At 46.1% G+C, this 20638-nt stretch overlaps 1 protein-coding gene across 3 annotated transcripts in view; it reads right to left on the minus strand.

Annotated features, from left to right (window-relative positions):
- The window catches only part of CCDC85C (coiled-coil domain containing 85C), a 175145-nt gene that overhangs the window by 13572 nt on the left and 140935 nt on the right, over positions 1–20638 (minus strand). For all 3 annotated transcript variants that reach the window (XM_006037389.3, XM_014526668.2, XM_006037387.3), the window contains one exon: positions 610–705. In XM_006037389.3, the coding sequence (XP_006037451.1) occupies positions 610–705 (96 nt within the window). The remainder of the gene's footprint in view (positions 1–609; positions 706–20638) is intronic.

Below are 20638 nucleotides of genomic sequence, written 5' to 3' on the forward strand. Positions count from 1 at the left end.
TCTAATGCAGCCATGGTTCAGCATACAAAGGGACATAAATAGTCATGATTTTATATGGTCTATCTAATATGTGCAAGTATTTCTCCATCTAATGGCTGGCCTCAGTGACTTTATAGCTGTCCTTTCCTCAAAAGGGTGGAGATTCTGGGACTTTTTCTGCTGAAGGGTTCTGGTTTCAATCCCCACTGATGACTCAAGTGTCCAGGTGTGTATGTAGCCCTGGTTTTTAGGTACGTAAACAATTCTATATTCTTTGTCTTTGGAAAACTGCAAAGCACTGTCACTCTTATGTGGCACTTTCACTACTGCTTAATCCAATACCTTGAAATGCAGATTCACCAGGACACATTAGGTCAAACAGTAACACGTACCTGCAGCACCATGAACTTCCCTTGAAAGGCCCCCTCCCCCTGCACTTCACTCCAGTAACTGGCCATGCTCATAAATTCTAAATAGACGGCTACTTGAGGTGACACAGCTGTCAGTCAGCATTAATCTGGCTGACCAGCGTTTAAACCTCTCTAATTGCTCTGATTCTAAGACTAAAGAAAATTCTTAATGGTGCAACTATGTATGTGCACCTAGTGTGTGGCTTGGACGCATACCTACCTTCATAGCATGCACAACAGCCTCAGGTTTCTGACCCACAGGGACATATCCTGCTGAAGGAGAGGAAGCAAGATCGGGAGTGATACGAGTTGGGCCCTGTGGAAAAGATAGGGAAAAAAAACAAACACATACTTTAAGGCTAGGTACAGACATTCAAAAAGCCCGAGATGGAATCAATCTAAGTTATGTGGTTTTCTTTAAGATAGGTAGTGAACATTGGTGGGGAGGAAGGCGGGGGGCAAATGTTTGACCGGGTTCTGCCATTTTTAAACCAGTCTATCCACCAAACTTCTGTTGTGTTACGGGTATAGACTACTTTGTGTGCCAATCTTCTGTTCTGTTACAGGTATAGGGCAGTTTCTGATCACTTATAATGGTAAAAGTGTAATGTCTGTACCTGGCCGTAGTGTCTTTAACTGAGCGCTTTAAATGAGAGGAGGAAAATGCCTAGAAAGATAAAAATTACTATCATTCCACAAACTGAATCCTTGGAAAGATAAGAGGCCTCACCTGCACACAAAAGGAGCTTAATTTAAAATAATCAGTTTTAAAACTCATTTCATTAAACACAACATAGCTTATTACAATATGGGTGCATCCAGACAAGCATGCATGTGAGTTTTCCCAGGGACAAATAGTAATGGCACATAGTTGTGCTGCTGCTACTTGTCTCTGGGGACAGAGACTCTGTCTCATGCACTCTGGCGCATTGCAAATTGCTCTGGGTTGGGTAGGGGAGGCTGTGGCCAGCACTGGGCTGGCCCCAGCAGCCTTACCTGGGGTTGTGAGGGCCTCCTGAGGCTACAGTGGTGGTGATCCAGGTGCACAGAGCCTGGCCAGCAGCCAATGTAGCTCTGAGCAGCCAGGCTCCTGTTTCAGGCAGCACACACTGCAGCCACTTGTGCTGCCCCACCCTTTTTTTTTTTTAACTTATCTTAAAAAAACAAAAAAACAAAAAAAACAAAACAAAAAAAAAAAAAAAAAAAAAAAAAAAAAAAAAAAAAAAAAAAAAACCAAAAAAAAAAAAAAACAAAAAAAAAACCACCAGGATTTTCCAGTATCTAATTTTGGCTCCGTGCTGCAAATATGTAGCATGGAGAACCTTGTCACATGTGCTGCCTGCATTTTGCAGTGCGGCTAAGTGCATGTGTGCGCTTGTCTGGACACGCCCTGCGAGCCAGATGTCAACTGAGGCAAATGTGTCCAAGGAGGTTCAATTAAATCAGTTTAAGAAACGATTCTCTTTGTACTGGTATATTTTTTGTGCATACATAGGCAAAGTCAAAGAGGTTCTCATCCTTCCCTGCAAATGGAACAGTCCAAACGAGATAATATTCCAGCATACCATGGTATCTGGCAAGAAAGAAACAGTTGGCATTTGGTTATTGGTTTCTTGGCAACATTTTCAAATGGGAATTGAGTACCCATCTTCAGCTATGTGGAAAATTGTGAAGGCAGCCTTAAGATAAACAGATGTCCAAACCTGATGTTGGCAGAGTCTATTTTCACCCTCTACAGTCCAGTTTACCTATGTTAAGGATTGCATGAAAGAGTCACAAACATTGCTGTTTTCCTAAAGTATCCAGAGAGCTTGGTAAGCTCCTAGGAGCTGAGCTTTCTCTTGCAAGGTCTTGGTCTTGAATTATATGCAACACAATATCCTCATTCAGGGAGACACATCCTTCCTGTCATTCTTATTAAAACATTTGCACTGTAATACTCAGAGGCCAACAGTGAATCTATTAACAAATTCATATTTAGTCTTCACATCCTTTAGGAAAAACAAAGAATGATTATGCTGTTGGTCTGTGAAAGTAAATGAAGATGGCACAGTGATGTGAAGCACCAGTACAGGAATGCTGTGCCCATACAGTGCACATGGGGACTCATTATGGTCATTAGTGAGGTTAAAAAGACAAAATCTATTCCTATCATTTTTATACTAATGCAGAGCCTAATGATTTCCCACAGGATTAAACAATGGCCAACTTGCTGTGTTTTACTTTCTCAAATGTTTTGAGCCTTTATTCCTTTTTTATTTTTAAAAGTGATCACACATGTGCTAAGAAAACAGGACAGTCCATTCTGTTGGACACAGGGTAGTAAGTCAAGATGGGGTTGGAGCCTTCTATATCCAGGCCATGCAGGTAGTGACATAAAACCATTTACTCGTGGGGGGCTGTTCTGTGGCCTTTGTGAATGAGTTGCTGGTTGCATTTTAGTTTCTGTTGGCAAGGTAAATATAACTGAGGAACCAGCACTAGGAAATCAGACTACACTCACATCTGGCACCTGATGCAGAAAAGTCTGGTGGTAGCTCATTGTGGGGATAAGAGAAAGAGTTAACTCCTCTTGACTCGGTTATGACCAGGGATCCTGGTTTTCCCTGATAAAAATGACAAATTCTCTGATAAAAATCCTGAAATTCGGGATTAAAATGAAAGGCCCCTCACTCCCCCCACAGTCCCCTGGCCCTGCTCGTGCCCTTCATCCCCCACCCACAGCCCCCTGCCCTCCCAGCCCCACTGGAGGGGGCCCCCAGCTGCCAGGGCTATGGGGCCAGGGACCCAGGTCCACAGCCCCCTGCTCCTGGAGTAGATGCTGCAGTGGAGCAGAGCCCAGCTCCCCCACCCTGCTGTCTGCCTACTGCAGGATTGAGTGGGGTGGGGCTGGCTCCCCACTGCTGTGCACACACTCTCAGGAGGGGAGGAAGGAGACCTGCGCCCCCCAGATGTGAGTGGGGTGGGCGTAGGCTGCCTGCTGCGGGCTCAGGCTCCTGCCTTGCTGCCTGCTCCTGGGGCCTCCACAGCCCAGCGGGGCCATGTGGGAAGGCTGCTTGCCGCTGCAAGCTCGACGCTGCCCTGGCAATGCGTCACCTGCCTGCATGGTACCAGTGATGGCCATAACCCCGCGTGGCCACCCCCACTGCTGCCACAGCACAAGGGATGCCTTGTCAGGGCAGCACAGAGCTCACAGAGGCAAGCTCTGTGCCCTGCAGCGCCAGGTCACACCTGCTGGGCTACGGAGGCCCTGGGGGAGGGCAGCCGGGCAGGGAGTCCAAGCCTGCAGTAGGCAGCCTGCCCTCACCCCAAACACATGCACAGGTCTGGGGGCATGGGTCCCCCTCCTGCCCTCCAGGAGTGCGCGCAGCAGTGGGGAGCCAGCTCTGCCCTTCCTACCCCCTGGACAAGCTACCCACAGCCCCATCCTACTCCCCACTGGGGCCCTGTGACCATGTATTACATGCACATGGCACCCACTGCCTGACTGCCCTCCTCCTGCTCCCTCCCAGGCTGGAACTCTGCCAGCCTGCAGAGAGCTCTTTGCAAAACTGCAAAGTCCACAAGTTTCTCCGTTAAAGAGAGAAATCCACATTTTCCTCGGGTAAAGGGGGAAATCCGCGTTTTTCTCCATTTTTCCATGGGAAACGGAAAACCCAGATCCCTGGTTATGACTGCTGTGTTGCTGAAGAAAGGACTTTAGTCTTCAGTTCTCAACCAGCTCCTTTAATATAAAATGATAAAGGAGGGGAAATGCAAGTGATGGATCTATTCAGTCTACCAGTTGTCACCTCATATTAAATTGAGAGGCGTGGATGGCGGTCTGCTAAATGCAGTTGGAACCCTGCAGAATCAGTCTTTAATGAAAGGTCATGGGCATCTGTAGCTGTGTCATTCTTCCAATGTCTGGCCTCAAAAATGTAATTTTTCTCCCCTTAATACAATATAGATTTTAAATCACACAGCAACTAAAGGCAAAATTAGGACTCTGTCTCTATAAATCTGTATTTGATGCTGAACCCCTTCTCAAAGCGCTTCTTGGCTAGAACACAGGAAATGTCCTGCAAGATATTAACACACAACCCTGCTGATTACTACAAGTAGAATCCTCATTATCAGCCTACCATGCAACATCCTGAACATGGCTTTCTAAATGCAATCAAGTAGATCAAAGGTCTCTCACTTGAGGCAGCAAAATCATAAGATAGCTTCTTCCTCATCATGCTACAAGCATTAATGAGATACTAAGTATTTCCATAGTTATATCCACTCTGAAAATGAATGTGGAAGATGAATATAAAGGAAACGTATACTACAAATTAGAGACAGATTTTTCCAAACCATTTGGTCAAACTCAGCAGATTACCACAATTAATTATTTTTATAATGCCATTAGTGTGCTGAGTGTTATGAAGACAAATGCCATCAAAATGATGCATAGTGTGTGCAGGATCACAAAAAACGTACTAAAAACCAAACTTGCTGTTGGGGAGGAATGGCTAAAACTCATCTAGAGTCACTGTTGCTGTACCCAATACACCAGGCAAGAATTTAGCTATAAAAATGCACAAAGATGGAGATACATCCTGACTACTCAGAGTCTGACTCAAGAGAGGACTTCCTTGCCAAGATAAAACACAATTCTCAGTTTAGGTTTAGTAATGATCATCACATTTATTCTGTGTTTAATTATTTCTACAGTGGCCACTGTGAAATAGGCTCTGTACAGACATGTAAAAAGACAAAGGGTCAGATTTGTTAAAAGACAGTGCCTAACTCTTACTGATTTCACCAGGAGCCATTAACAGACCTTCTGCAGACCTCTAGCAGCAACTGTCAAGCAAGCTAGAAGAGAAAGGACAGTAATGAGAGGTGAGGGAGAACCAGATTCATGGCAGCAGCAGCGGCGAGATTTTGGAGAGAAAAAACTGACAGTTCACCAGCACCAACCTGGGGGAAGCAATGGATGGAGATTCCTTGGTTTTAAGCTGGCACCAAAATAACCAGCCTGCTTGACAGGAAGGATGGTGCAATTGCCAGCAGCGGGAAAATGAGAATGAAAGGTGAAGAAGGAACAAGGAGGAGTTATCAAGCAGCAGGACATACCAGATGAGATGCGGGGCCAAAAGAGCTCAAGAGCTGAGAGTAAGTGGAAAACAAAGGTCAGGAGCGCAGAGAGAAACCCCAGATGGATCTCAGCAGACAGGTGGAAGTTGAAGGTTTGTGGCTGGAGAAGATTAGCCATGGCTAAAATAATCATATTATTTGGCTGCACTACTCCACTGTGCCCTAGCTACCTGTCTTGCCTATTTCTTGGGCCTCATCGCTGCTATAATCTAAGCCCCTTCTGCACACTCTAGCTGGTACTTCTCAATAGTTTCTCTCTTATATCCCTTCTCTTTTTCCTTCTTCTTTACCCTCTTACCCCACAGTCATATGCTTACATCAGTACATTGCCACCAAGCAATAAAATGGGTTAATCTGCTTATCATTTTAAGCAACAGAAACTGTCTGCCCCAACAAAAAATGCTGTGTTTTGGGCTGCAAGGCACATACCATTCTGAATTGCTTCTCCTTAGCTGGCTTTCTTGCACAAGCACACTCTGCATTAGATAGATGTCTTGCTGACTTTTCCACTTGCTAGATTTTCATATAATTCTGTAATCTAAAGCAGGTAAATCCTCTGCCCTCCACCCTGTGGCCTGTGCACCATCTCCAAATGGTAATAAAGAACCATTCAGAAATAAAAAGGAAGCATTTACCTTTATAATAATACTGTTGAAAAATACAAACTTGACCTCCTTTCCCCGTTAACCCTTCTGAGGCCACAGTAGGTAAATGAGAAGGTAGCCATTACTATGCAATGCAAGTAGCAAATTAACTCCCGAGTAGTTACTGCACAGTAATGCAGGTGTAGACACTGACCAGGAGCAAATCTGCTCCTGGTAAGTTCCACCACCAGAGAGCCATCTGCAGCCTAGCCTCAGAGCCATGGGGATAGGAGTTTCTCCAGCTCCAGGGCTGGAGCAGCTCTTTGTCTGTCTCCACTGGGGTCTGAGCAGCAGCATAGGGTCTAGCTGGCAGCAGTGCTAAAGCAGCGGGACTGGGACGCTGCAGTGAGCCTGGGCAGGCAGCCGCGCTGCACGGGGGGGGGCCAGGGCTGAGGCTGACCTGGGCCAAGCGGCAGTCACTGTAACTGCGAAGCAGAGCAACTAGGGCGTCCAGCAGAAATGCAGGGTTCTGGATGTTGCTCCCGGGGCCTGGGGGTGGAGCAGCCATGGCGTGGTGGGCAGAGGCTCTGGCAACAAAGCCACAGTATGCTGGCACAGTGCTCTACAGGCTGCTTCGGGCTAGGAAGGCAGGTGGCCAGGGAGCAGGGCTACCTTTTAAAGATGGCCACTGGTCACAGGCAGCTGTGGCCAGAGCCTCTAGCTCTCCCAGGTTGCTGCAGGGGAGCCGGTGCAGGGCCAGAGGGGGTGGGAGGCAGCAAATCTGTTCCCAAATCCCTGCACATGTACTTAAGTCTCCCCCCGGCTTCAAAGAAGGGAATGAAGTGAAGTGTCCTTTCCACAGACTGGCTGATAGCCTGGGGCTTAAGGTATTATCACAAGACAAGACACAGGTGTGAATCCTGTCAGGGCAGGGAAGAGATTGAGCTCAGGTCTCCCATGTCTTATGCAAGTGCTCTGACCACGAGGCAACTACATAAAAGGGGAGCATTTCCTCCCTCCAATATCTACAGCTTTTAATGATGGCTATGACCATCAGTGTATTGCATATGGAGCTTAATCCTGTAGGTGTATGTTAGTTATGTTCAAAGCACATCTACCAAATTGAGTCCCTCAGGGGACTTAGCATAGAAACACCTAGTTGGTGGATTCTGATCACGCAGGTGTGGCACAGGCACTGAACTACTCAGTCCTGACAAGATGGTGACAGCTCTGAACAGATCCTAAATAGGATAACTGACACTCATCCACAATTACCACCACAGCAGGCTGCATTCCACAAAAATAGATGCACCACTGACCAGGTAGTAAGGCTTATTCAAAACATTGAAGATGCTTTTCAAAGAAGGGAAAAAGCAGGCACTGTGCTGGTAGATTTAACAGATGCGTATGATATCGTCTGAATGAAAGGACTAGAGTATAAACTATTCAAGTTGATCCCAGATAGGAGAATGGTGGATATAATATCAAACAGATCCTTCATCTTCTCCACCAGTGGAAGAGATAGAAGCAGATACAAGTGTATGCGTAACAGTGAGCCACAAGGATCAGTGCTTGCACCAACCTTTTTTTAACATCTATATATCTGACAGTCCACCCATCACAGCTAAAACATATATCTATGCAGATGACTTGGCTCTGTCCACCTTCAACAAGTCCATCCCAAAAACAAACTACCTTGTCTCAGGATATGAAACAGTAGCCTCTTACCTGCCCAATGGAGACTCAATCTCAGACAAACAAAAACTACTGTATCACTGTTCCACCTCTGTAATGCTATGGCACATAAGAGTATCAAGATTGACCTGAATTGTAATGAACTTCCCTTCACAGACAACCCAGTGTACCTGGGAGTAACTCTGGATAGAAGCCTTACCTACAGAGATCACCTACCGAAAAGCACCTTCTTAGTTGTTTAAGACAACTGGCAGGAACAACTTGAGGAACCAATTTCACCACTCTAAGAACATTAACACTTGCACTAGTATACACACCTGCTGAATTGTGCTGTCAAGCATGGGGGCACAGCAGCCACACCAGCAAAGCTGATGTTGTCCAGAACTCAACAATGAGAATAGTAATGGGGTGTGTAACATATACTCCTGTCAACATGCTGCCAATACTACAAGGGACACTACCTCCCCAACTAAGGAGACAGAAGGCAACTCTTGGCCTTGCTCAGCACACACAACAAAACCCAAAACCCAGAACACTTGCTTCATGAAGTCTTGAAGCAACCAGAACATAAGCAACTGAAGCTGAAAAACTCATTCAGATGGGAGGCGCAGGTACTTTTGCAACAGTGTGGAGGTGGGAGCAGCACCCTATGGGTACTTGAACAACATCACAGAAGGTGGGATGAGACTGATTCTCATCTCAAGTGCTTCATAAGCAACCCAACACCCTATCCACCTGGGTACAAGCTCCTTCACAACTTATGGACTAAACTAAACAGGATTCGTTCTAGAGCTGGATGCTTTTATGACACACACTATAAAATTGGCTTAAAGCAGGGGTGGGCAAATGCGGCCCGCCCGGCCATTCTATCTGGCCCACAGGGCCCCTGGCTGCCTGTTGTGCAGCCCTCAATGGCTTGCTGAAATTCAGTAAGCAGCCCTCTGCCTAAAATAATTGCCCACCCCTGGCTTAAAGAATAGTCCGATTTGTGAGTGTGGTGATGCACCACAGACTGCTGACCACCTCCTCACATGAGCAGCATACCCATGCACCCAAGATGAGGACCTAGCAAGCATCAATGATAAGGCAGGTGTGTGGCTCTGCCACATTAGTGATGTGTAGAGGGGGAAATTAAGTATGTAAGAGAAGATGACCCTGAGATGGTAAAGGCCTGGGTTCATTTTCAAAGCCCCTGGCTCAAAACATCAAAGGTTGCATTTGCTCTACCAGAGATGGAAATCAGCTGCTATCTGTGCATCAAGTAGCAGCTTTGTGCCTAATAAAATCTGTGAAACTCATTCACAAACGATAGCTATACATCATCAAATTAAAGATGTTGAGATTATTCTAGCCAGTCTTTCAAGTTGCTTTCTCCAGTTATTACTATTATCTTTCTACTTTGAATTAATCTCCAGGCAACTAGCTCCCATCCAACCTCTGATCTCTTGGGGTCATTGGGACACCTATATCTTGCATCACTGGTGTACTGGTACAGTTGAGATACATGGTTGAGTATCATTCACACTGCACAGAATCATCCATATCACCCCGTTATGCCTCATGGTGGCTCATATGCACAGAGTATGAGAGGGGACAGAGGAACCCTGCAGCAGCCCCCAAGGTGAGTGCCCTTAGAGTGGCCTGTCTTTCCCCTTGCTCTACTCCTGTGCAGGATGGAAGGCTCATAGCCTCTTCTACCTGCTGTATGACATCAAAAGCAGCAGACAAGTCTAATAAAATCAGTAGAGGCAAGTCTCCTTGGCCCATACCAGAAAAATCAATGAACATCACGTGTGAGCAGTTTAAGAACAGGCAACATAAGAAGTGCCATACTTGTTCATCTAGTCCAGTACTAGGTCTCCAGCAGAGATGGGTGCTTTACAGAGAGAGCATGTGAACAGGGTATATTTAGAACAGTGATTTATCAATCTTTTTAGATTCAAGGTACCCCTCAAAGAAAGTGTCAGCTTTTAGATTTCACTCATTTTTTGACTATGGAAAAAACACTAGATTAATTCTTCTGTTGCAAAAAACTTGGGAAGACCACAACTGGTCAGAATGTGTTTTACACTACAGATTCCTGCTTGAAATCGCTAGGTTTATCTTGTGAATCATGTTGGCATACTACAACACGGTGCTATGGCACCCTGTGGCACCATTAAGAGGATCTCAAAGCACCCTCAAGGCCAAAGCACCCTGGCTGAAAATTACTGATCTAGAGCAGTGGTGCTCAATCTTTTTCTCTAGAGGGCCAGATGGGCAATGCCCAGTCTGTCTAGAGGTCAAATTTGGCTGGTGACCCCAATCCAGCATCTGGGGCAGGTGTAGCAGGGCCCCATCCACCCAGCCCCAATCCAGCTGTGGTGAGGGGGAGCCTAGCTCTGATCCAGCTGCTCGGGGGAAAGAGGGCATGACCTGCCCCTAATTCAGCCTCACAGGTGAAGGGGGATTGGCCTGACCTTGATTCAGCCCCACAGCAGAACTGGGCATGGCCTGGCCCTAATTCAGTCCCACAGGAGAAGGGGGCTTGGCCTAATCTTGATTCTGCCCTGGAGGAGGCCGGGGCATGGCTTGGCCCCAATCTGGCTATGCAGAGAGGAGAGGGCATGGGAATTTGGCAGCAGAGAAGGGTGGCAGTATTGATAGACACTGCTCCCCACCACTAAATTTCCCGACCCATGGAGCCCTGTGGGCTATACCTCATAACTCTGTGAACTGCGTTTCGCCTGTCATACCCTCCTGGCACCCATCATCATTGGTTTAGAGATGCCAGAGGAATCATCTCTGACTGTTCTCTTGAATCCTTTTTAATAAATCTATTATCCATGAATTTGCCTGGCCCCTGCCCTTTTTGAACCGGCCTATGCTATCTGCATCTACCACCTTCTGTGACGAGTTCCACAAGTTAACTACGTAGTATAAAAAGTACTTTCTCTTGTTAGGTTTAAACCCGTCTCCCACAAATTTCAGTGGGTACCCTTAGTTCTGGTATTCTGGAACTGGTGAATAACAGCTCCCCGTTCACGTTGTCCACAACCGTCTTGATTCCATAGACCTCCACCATACTGCCCCTGCTGAGCCTTCCCCTCTCCACACTGAACAGACCTAGTCTTTTTTTGGTTTCTCTCTGCCTCATACTCCATATCGTTTTGGTTGCTCTTCTCTGTACCTTTTCTAAATCTACTACATCCTTTTTGAGCTTCTGTCCTGTATCCACAACCAAGAAAATCTGGAGAACCCATATATTAGCACAACTGTCTCCCCAACACTTGTTAATTTTACCCCCAAACTGGGGAGAAGCCTTAACTGCAGCTTTTTGAAAATACTGGATGCTCTACCTTCAGTCATAGAGGCCTTGACATCTACACAAGGGGCTGGCAACCTATGGCCCACGGGCCAAATCCTACCCACTGAGCCAGAGGGCTTTAGTGGGGTTTTGTGACAAAAGATACATCTACACCACTGTGCTGCAGCCAGATGGTAGGGAGCTTCATCTGTGCTGCACCGCAACGGGGCAGCAGGCAGAAGTGATGGTGGACAGGTCCTAGTATGGGCCAACCTCAGACCCAAGCTGGGTAATTCTGACCAACCACTGGAAAAACACGGACCAGCAAGTTACCTGCTGTCTCTCTAGTAGTCTTTTCCAGGCATCCAACATGGTTCCAATGCACAGGAGCTAACGAGCCACACTTTCCGATTATATATACTGAGATGACCAGAAGTGATAATGCCCTCCCTGTAACCACACCATCTGGTAGGATTTGAAAATGCAAGCCTCCAAACACAAAGATGTATTTTTGAAAATATGATTATTCTCTATCAATAGAATAATTCCATTGGGGTGTCTGTCTACCATTCTCTTCCTGAACAGAAACAGCAATAGCACCCATCTGGAAAATGGGACCAAAACGAAGACTGCCCACAAACATTTTTTTCTAGCACCCTGCAGTGTGGAGGCATATTAGGATTTCTCTCGTGTTATAGGATTATTTTATCAGAATGTAAAGACACATTAACATTCTAAAGCACTTGGAACAGGAAGAGTTGCTACGAATGTAATCTAAATGACTATTTTTAATATGCATTGGCAAATGAACTGGCGGCTGAATCATGACAAACCTCTTTTTTCAAGTTCCTTGAAAAATGAAGTAAAAGGCATGAGATCTTGGTCCTAGTTGCTTTTCAATTTTTTCTCCTCTATTTCACTCTGTATTTAAGTGTTATATGCATATTTAATTATTTCCCCCAACATACACTCTGTTCTACCTCAGGTTCTGGACTGCTGGGAAATGTGCACTGGCTCCTGAATAAACTAACCAGCTTTCAGATCCAGAGTGAAAGCTCTAATGATGGCTCTGCTTCACTAGACTGTCACGGTCCAGGGAGTTCCCAGGAGCTGACAACATCTTAGGCTATTAATAGAATGGAGTCTGTGATTAAATTATGGCTTCTGAATTTTATAGCTTTTGCTTGCCCTGGATTAATTTCTGTCATTTCTTTCAAAATCAGGCACACATTTTTTATTTAAAAAATAGGAGTGCACCAATAAAGATTTTCTTGGCTGATACTTAACAAAGGATAAGGGCCAATGTCAATCCAATAACTGATATTTAGTAACAGTGCAAGGCATTTTAAACTACTAACAAAACCCTGCTCTGGTCCTCGACGAGGAAGGCAGCGACCACCTTATTCCCACGCACATTGCCCCCTCACCCATGGCTCCTACCTGCAGCCCTGCTCCCTCTGCAGCCCATGCTGCCATCCTAGGTAGGCATGGCAGACCCTCACGCAGACACCGGCACCAGGCACATTTAGAGACCCAGTGTATGCCACTGTCTCAGCACTGGTGGGCTCCTGCAACCACCAGAGAGAAGCCATTTTTGAAGAGATGGCTGGTGCCCAGGGGAGCGGAAATGTCCCTCGTGCGGCACCTTACCCTGCCCGCGTGCAGCCCAACATCTCCACAGCAGCCCCGGCACTCAGGCCCCTGCTGTGTGCATGGTGTTGCCATGTAAGTGGTGGCAGCAGCAGCAAGAATAGGAGCCGGTCACTGTCCCTTTGTTGCTGAGGGCGGTGCCCTGTGACTGCTGCCTGGTGCCACCTGCTTGCCAGGACCAGTAGTCTGCCACAGGCTCTGGCCTGCGGCAGGGCACAGGGACCAGAGTACACCTGCCAGGGTGCTCCAGGCACATTGCCATAAGTCTCAGCTACAACAACCAAAAATAGCCACTAGTTGATAACTGTGACCACCTTCAACCTGAGATCCTGGTCCTGCCTTTGTTTCAAGGTAATTTGCATCATCACAGATCCTCAAAGGTCTAATAAAAGATATCATCTCTACAATGAATCCTGATTGCCAATAGCCAATAACATCATTTCTCCTTTTATTGGTGCCAATCCGACAGCCACACAATATATCAGTGCACCCCTATTTAACAGGGGAATACATGAATCTCAACGTTCAAATATTATAGCTCAACCATTAAGTGTTTAGACACTACCTGTACAAACTAGGGGTGCACTGATAAAAAAATTTTGGCTGATACTGATGGCCAATTATTAGCCAGCCATATCAGCCAATACCAATTCGATAGCTGATATGCAGCCCGGCAGCTTGGAGAGTAGTCTCTGGCCAGGGTACAGGATAGAGTCGCGGGCAGCTCGTCCAGGGGGCACAGCTGTATGGGTGGCTACCCACCACTACATGCACCCCCAGGGGTGGCAAGAGGTGCACGTGCCCCCAGGATTTGCGCACAGGGTGAGGGCGGGCTGCCTATTGAAGATTTGGGACCAGAGGTTGCAGCCAGCTCTTCCAGGTGGGGGGGTTGTACTCAGGGCAGGTGGGGTGGGGTGGGGGCAATGCTGCCCAGTGCAGGCCCAGCCCTGCCCTCCCACCAGGAAAAGGCCAACATAGACCCTGGCCCTGACCCACAGCAGGCAGCCTGCTCTTGCCCTGCACACAAATCCAGGGGGCATATACCTCTCACGCCTCCCTCAGGGGTGCACGCAGGAGTAGGTAATCACCCCTCCTCCCCACCCTGTACCCTTCCAAGGAGCTGCCCGGAGCTCCATCTTGTGCCCTGCCCAGTCCCCACCCCCCGCACGCCAGCTGGGCAGCACCTGTCCCTGCCCCATTCCCTCCCTCATTGTGGGGGCCTCGATCTGCTCCCCCCCATGCCCCTTCCCCCCTACCAATTTACCAGCCAGATGTTGCTCTCCAAGCTGCCAGGCTGCATTCCTGGCCACATGCATGCTGCGACTGTGCATGTGTACACGGTATTTACCAATGACATTATCAGCTACACCAGCCAAAAAAGCTGACCGCTAAACATATCAATTTTCCTTTCATTGGTGCCAATCCAATATGGACCGATACACTGGCGCACCTCTAGTACAGACATATAACAATTAACATGAAGAAATTTACATTAGATTGTACTAAGTAGTTAGGAGCAGGCATGCAATCTGCCTTCCAAACTTGCTGCCCATGGTGCGTATAACAGTAGCAACTGGCCAATAAGTGGCTAGGTGCAATTTGTACTGACACAGATACTCTTCACTTTCTGAAGGTCACTTCACCCTGGAGTGGAATGACTTGCATCAGTTTAAAGTTTTGCCTATATATCTGTTCTATTTTTAGTCTGAAGAAAAGCCAAATTACCCAGAAATAATATATCATGTGTCCAAACCTGAAGACAAAGACAAATATAATCACATGTGATAATGCATGGTTATATGGCTGCAACTGACTAATGAAAACTATAAGTGAAGTAGAGATGTGTCCACAAATAGCTGGATACAGTTTTTACTTTGCTCTGTTTGGCTTCTTTCCAGATTTTTGTTTGACACCCATCACCTTGACATCCAGGTGCTTCACATACATCATTGATCAGGAAGTCACATTATCTGCACTTCGCAGATTGGAAACCGAGACACAGAGGGCCCATCTAGACAGTGCCAGTCCAGCAAGACTGCAGCCCCATGCCTGTTGTGAGCACACAAATCTGGGGATGCACATGCCCCCTTCCCCTGCCCCACACCACCCACCCCATACCCCATAAGCAGGGAGCTGCAGGTCGGGAGTGAGATGCACCGGCAGGGCTGCGGGGATGGAGAGCTGTGGGTTGGGAGTGAGAGGAGCCTTGAGTCCAAAAGGGTTCAGAACCACTGCTCTAGCTGATATTTTTATTGTGTGCTCTGTAGTTTAAAACAGCTTAATAAAGAATTAACAGGAATCAAGACCTACAGGATATATTGTTACAGCACTCCACACCATCACATGCTATGCCACTTATCTTGATCTTTGTGTCCTTTTTTACCCCGTCTCTGAAGTACATCAGTTACTATGGAAACACTCATTGGTATATGCAGAGTTTAACTACATCCACAAGTGCAAAATACAGTCAGTTTACACAATGGCTTGGGCAAAGTAAATGTATGCTACTGTAACTATGTCCCCGTTCATGGTGTAAGACAACTAGATAATAAAACTGCACCACACATAGCAGTTCTGCACACTGGAGACCCAGGTAATGCGCTATACTAGTCATCTACAACTGAGAAAAGAGAACACTTGGAACCAGAAACAATAGCTCTTGCAATCATAGCTTGGTGACTCGCTCACTGAGAGACCCAATTTGCATGGATGTGCAATTGCCCATTTTGCATGTGCAGATGGCCATTCTGCAAACCTTGCTGGCACAATCGTGAAGTCCCTGCTGCTGAAACTCAGTTCATTCAAAATACAAACATTGCATGGAAGTGCGAGGTTCCACAGGTAGTGACTAGCCCAGACTCAACAGTATTTGGATTTACAAAGCAATTAATTCAACTTCTGCAAACCTACTTAAAATAACCCAACACTTACTTATCTTAAACTGAAGGATGACTCATTCAGAAACAGAAAGTGCCAACTCACAGCTCAGCTTTAATATGTTATCGTTGCCCACTGAGTAGCACCTCTGAGAGATTGTGCTGAAAATTTCTCTCCTTTTGATCTTAACATATTCCCACTACCTTGTTAGGGAAAAAAATGTGCCCATTGCAAGCATATCAGAATTGGAGCTGTGCCGGATACAGAAATATCACTTTACTAAACTGAAAGCCTTGCTCAGTTTGATTTAGAGAGCTCTTGAGTAAGACCCAAAATCAGGAGAGAGAAGGGAGATCTATTTGGGCTCTGGTCCGTCCTTTTCTGTACTCTAGGTTGCTCATATTTGGTATTTGTCTTCAGTGCATAACAGGCTCTTAAAAGGGATTTGAAATACAATTGGCAGTCAGCCTCAAATTTCTTTTATCCATAATACGATGCTCTTTACCATCTCATTGACAAATCTGGAAGTTTTCATTCACAGCTGGCACCTCATTTCCCTCCTCTGGCTGCCTTGCAAACACAGAAGGGTTAATGGCTGAAACCAAGAGACAGGGCAGAGTGCATTCCAAGTGTGACATGATCTGAAGCTGACATTTCCCCCTCCCGTAGTTTGAAGCCCCCTTCTATCTTGCTGTATGCAGCTCATGCCTGTAGCACAATTTTGCTACTGCTATGTGGTGCACTTGAGAGAACCAGCTCTTCTTATGGCTGATGATGACAGCACCACTTGAAGGCACTCTGACAAGCAACCAAACTTACCTCCTACTGGTGATATTAATGTGGTCTCAAGGAGGGGAGACTGAGTGACAACCATTACAGGTTCCTTTATGATCCACTTAGCCGAGTGCACTATAGACCAATTCCTCCTTACCACCCCGCTGTGTTGCACCAGTCCCCCTCAGCGACCCTTCCTGAGTACAGCACTTGCTTAGGATAGCCATAGCCAGAAAGAAGGGAGATTCTCTGAAATTGTTCTGAACAGTTATCTGCATGGTTTGTCTGCTCACCAGCACTGCAGTTGATCCAAAGCGATGGTGACACTTCATTATCACATGCCCACTATTCAGAAAGAATGCAGGCATCCAATTTAAAACCAAAGCGCTGTGTGTCTTGTACATTTAAATGGCTACACTGTCCTACATTCCCAAAGTCAGGATACGAGTAAAAAAAGCACGTCTCCTTCAGAGGGAAATATGGGGAGAAATCACAGAAAGACAGTTTGTCTTCAATAGAAGGGTATTACTGTACTTCCCTAAACACTTCACTACTGCTGCTGAAAGGAGTGAGCCATCAAGTCCTTGGTATTAGCATCTTCTCTCCCAAATTCAAGGAACTTTATTCCAGATGCTAATCTCCTTTCAGCATTATTTAATTTGCCTCCTATTAATCATCCAGAGCAGCTGGCCCTGTAAACACTCAAATCCATGAATTAACCATCGGGTATGTCCAGGAGCCAGGCAGTGCCCAGCTGCATAGCTCTGCCACCCACTAGTCAGACAAAAACCTATCTTCAGGGCTTTGGCAGAGTGGAATGAAATCTACTTAAGCAACAAAAAGGGCTTACATGGCCCATCCGATTAATAAAAAACCAACTTAACTGTTTCAGTGCCTCCTGGACCCAGCCTCCAATACAGCCAGCAGGAAAGCATCCCCTCTCCCTGCAGGCATGTGTCACATCTCAGACAGCATGGCCAGGGGAGGGGAGCTCCTGTGGTACTGCATAAAAGAGAGAATAAAGGAAAAGCCTGGACATTCTTTTGCAACTAACTCTCACATACAGACAGGATTAGATGGACTCTACCTACCTGTCCTGCATGAATGCTAGACCAGAGCTCCACTTCCCTGGACTCCCCACAATGCTTTCAACTCCTTGGGCCAAGTTCCACTGGTGTTAGCCCAAAACGCCCGAGTTCTGGTTTTGATTTAAGGGTGCAACACATCTCAATTTGTTATGTGCTGTGTAAAGACATACACACCTCCTCAGAACCCTACAGCATCACATAGGCAACCTGGCCTCTTAAACGTCATTACCAACCATTATTAGTGTGATGCATTTAAAGTAGTTTCTGTCAACTAATATATACTCAAAACAAGCTGCAAGTCCAAATACCGATAGCAATAACATTATAGAAGGTTTTCTTCCCCCACCCCCGAACAGACAATTACAGTGTGTTAATGCAGTGCTAAGTGACTGGCACTGAGGGATACTTTTTAAAGAAAAAAAATAGTCCTTTTCAGAATTCTCTATTAAAGAAGTATGAGAGACACAGAATAGTATTTCTAGACTTTAAGGAAGCTCCTGTTGAAAGGATTAAGGGTTTTTCCACTCTCCTGTTCTCTCCCACTGATGTTACGAAAGGTCTTTGGGTGGTCCAAGAGTCAAGCTGCCAAAACTGTTCTACACTTCATGGCCTTTTTGCCATAAATGTGATATTGGCTGTTTTTCTTAAAGCCCCAGCTCCTGGAATCAGATGGTTCAGGATGGTGACCATAGTACACACCTGAGGTAGCTTTAATCAGCACTCTCACCCAAATAGCAGCCACAAAAGCACCAGTGGCACAAACCCCGCAGAGATCCTGTGTATGTTCTCAGTGCCTAAGGCCTCTTTCATCATAGCATTTCACTACCCAAACCAGCTAAATTAAAATTACTGTAGCTCAGGCATGTCAGCATGTGCTGCAACCACACACCTTTGACAGCACCAGGTCTTCTGCCCTCAGGCAGAATCCCAGCTTCCTTTTAAAAAGAAGTAAATCAGAGAAAAGCTAGAAAATGCATGCAAAGAACAGAAGGCAAGTAGAGAAACAGAGGCCAGAATTATTTTGAAATCTTCAAGACTTTTAAGCTAATCTATTCACAGAAGTCATAAAAATTAAGGGCTGGAAGGGACCTCAAAAGATCATTGAGTCCAAGCCCCCTGCTCTGGGCAGGAATACTGCTGAGATCAAATGATCCCAGAGAGGTGTCTGTCCAGTCTCCTCTTGAAGACTTCCAAGGTAGGGGACTGCACCACCTCCTTGAGACGTCTATTCCAGACTCTGGTCACCCTTACCATAAAGAAGTTCTTCCTTACACCCAAACTAAACCATCCTCTAACAGTTTATGGCGATTGTTCCTTGTCTTCCCCTGGGGCGCCCTGATGAACAGTTTTTCTCCCAGCCCCCGATATTCACCCCTTACATACTTACAGATGGCCACCAAGTCTCCCCTCAGTCTTCTCTTCCCCAGGCTGAAGAGTCCCAGATCCCTTGCATCTTTCCTCATAAGGTTAGCCCTTCAGGCCCTTAATCATTCTTGTGGCCCTTCTATGGACCCTTTCAAGATTCTCCACATCTTGTTTGAAGTGCAGCACCCACAACTGGACATGGTACTACTGCTGGGGTCTCACCAGCGCCAAGCAGAGGGGAAGTATCAATTCCTTAGCCCTGCTCACGACGTATTAACTAATGCATCCGAGGATGCTATTAGCTCTGTTGACTACAGCACCACACTGGTGGCTCATGTTCATCCTGTGATCAACCATAATCCCAAGGTCCCTTTTAGTCATCATGTTGGCAAGGACATCTCCTCCTAACCTATATTCATGATGCTGGTTACTTCTCCCCAGATGAAGCACTCTGCATTAATCCTTACTGAACTGCATCCAGTTCCGCTCTGCCTACCATTCCAGCTTATCCAGATCTGTCTGGATCCGCATCCTATCCCCTAGCATGACCACTTTTCCCCATAATTTATATCATCCACACACTTGGCCAGCGTGCTTTCCACATCCTCATCTAAATCACTGATAAAGATGTTGAACAGCATGGGGCCAAGAACCAAACCCTATGAGACACCAATGGCCACCTCCTGCCAAGATGATATAGACCTGTTCACTAACACTGAGTTCAACCCCTTAGCCAGTTCCCAACTCACCTGACCATGGACTCTGCCAGCCTACAATCCCCCAGTTGTTTGGGGGTTTTTTTTTATAAGAGCATCATGGGAGATCATATTGAAGACCTTTTTGAAATCCGAGTATATGACATCAACCGCATCTCCCACATCTAATCAGTTCATTACTTGCTCATAGAAGGAAACAAGCTTGGTGAGACACAACCTGCCCACAAAAAGACTATGTTGGCTATCCTTCAGCATCATGCCTTCTGCCAGTCTCTCACAAACAGACTTCTTGATAATTTTTTCCAAAATTTTACCCAGTATTGAGGTCAAATTGACCGGCCTATAATTTCCTAGATCCTCCCTCCTCCTCATCTTAAAGATTGGTTACTACATCTTTTGACTGGGAGAGGAAGGGAAGGGAAGGGAAAGGAAGGGAGTGCATGATTTTTTGCACACCTGGTTCTGGCAATCCTCTTCTAGGCAGCTCCTAACTGCCTGCTACTTTTCCAAGTTTAAGTTACAGCTTTGTTGTTGCCATTACTGGTAAACAGCTGGGGGAAGAGTGAGGCCAGAAGGACTTCCTAACAGTGATGTTATCATGCTAATGCATGAGGCAGAAAAATCAAAGCAACTATCCACCAGGTGCTGTCCAAAAGCAAGAAACAAAACAGGGAGATTTCTCTCCTCTTCCCACTCTAAGAGGTTTGGGATGACAACTAAAAGGAGATGGAAATGTGAAGTGTGTGTGAATTGTGGGTCTCTTTTGCTCATCTGATCCTGGAACTCTGTCCTTGGATAATTTCTTGTTGAGTATTTTGGAGAGAAACAATACTCTCTTTTTAAAGCTTTTATAATCACCAATGATATAAGCAATGATCTTTAAAGATGCAGATGCTAGTAATGTGCTTTCTGAAGCTTTCAAATAGCATCCCCTACACTGCAAATTCTGCTGCCCTACTGACAAACCTTTTATTTTATTTTATTTTCCCTTCTTCACCCCCTACTGTTGCAGCAGCAAAAAGACTGCCTTAATTTTTTCTCTTTGTCTGTTCAATAGCATCATGGTGCTATCAGCATTGTCAGCAGG

The sequence above is a fragment of the Alligator sinensis genome, unplaced genomic scaffold (assembly GCF_000455745.1).
Source record: "Alligator sinensis unplaced genomic scaffold, ASM45574v1 scaffold1346_1, whole genome shotgun sequence".
NCBI classification, from domain to species: domain Eukaryota; kingdom Metazoa; phylum Chordata; order Crocodylia; family Alligatoridae; genus Alligator; species Alligator sinensis.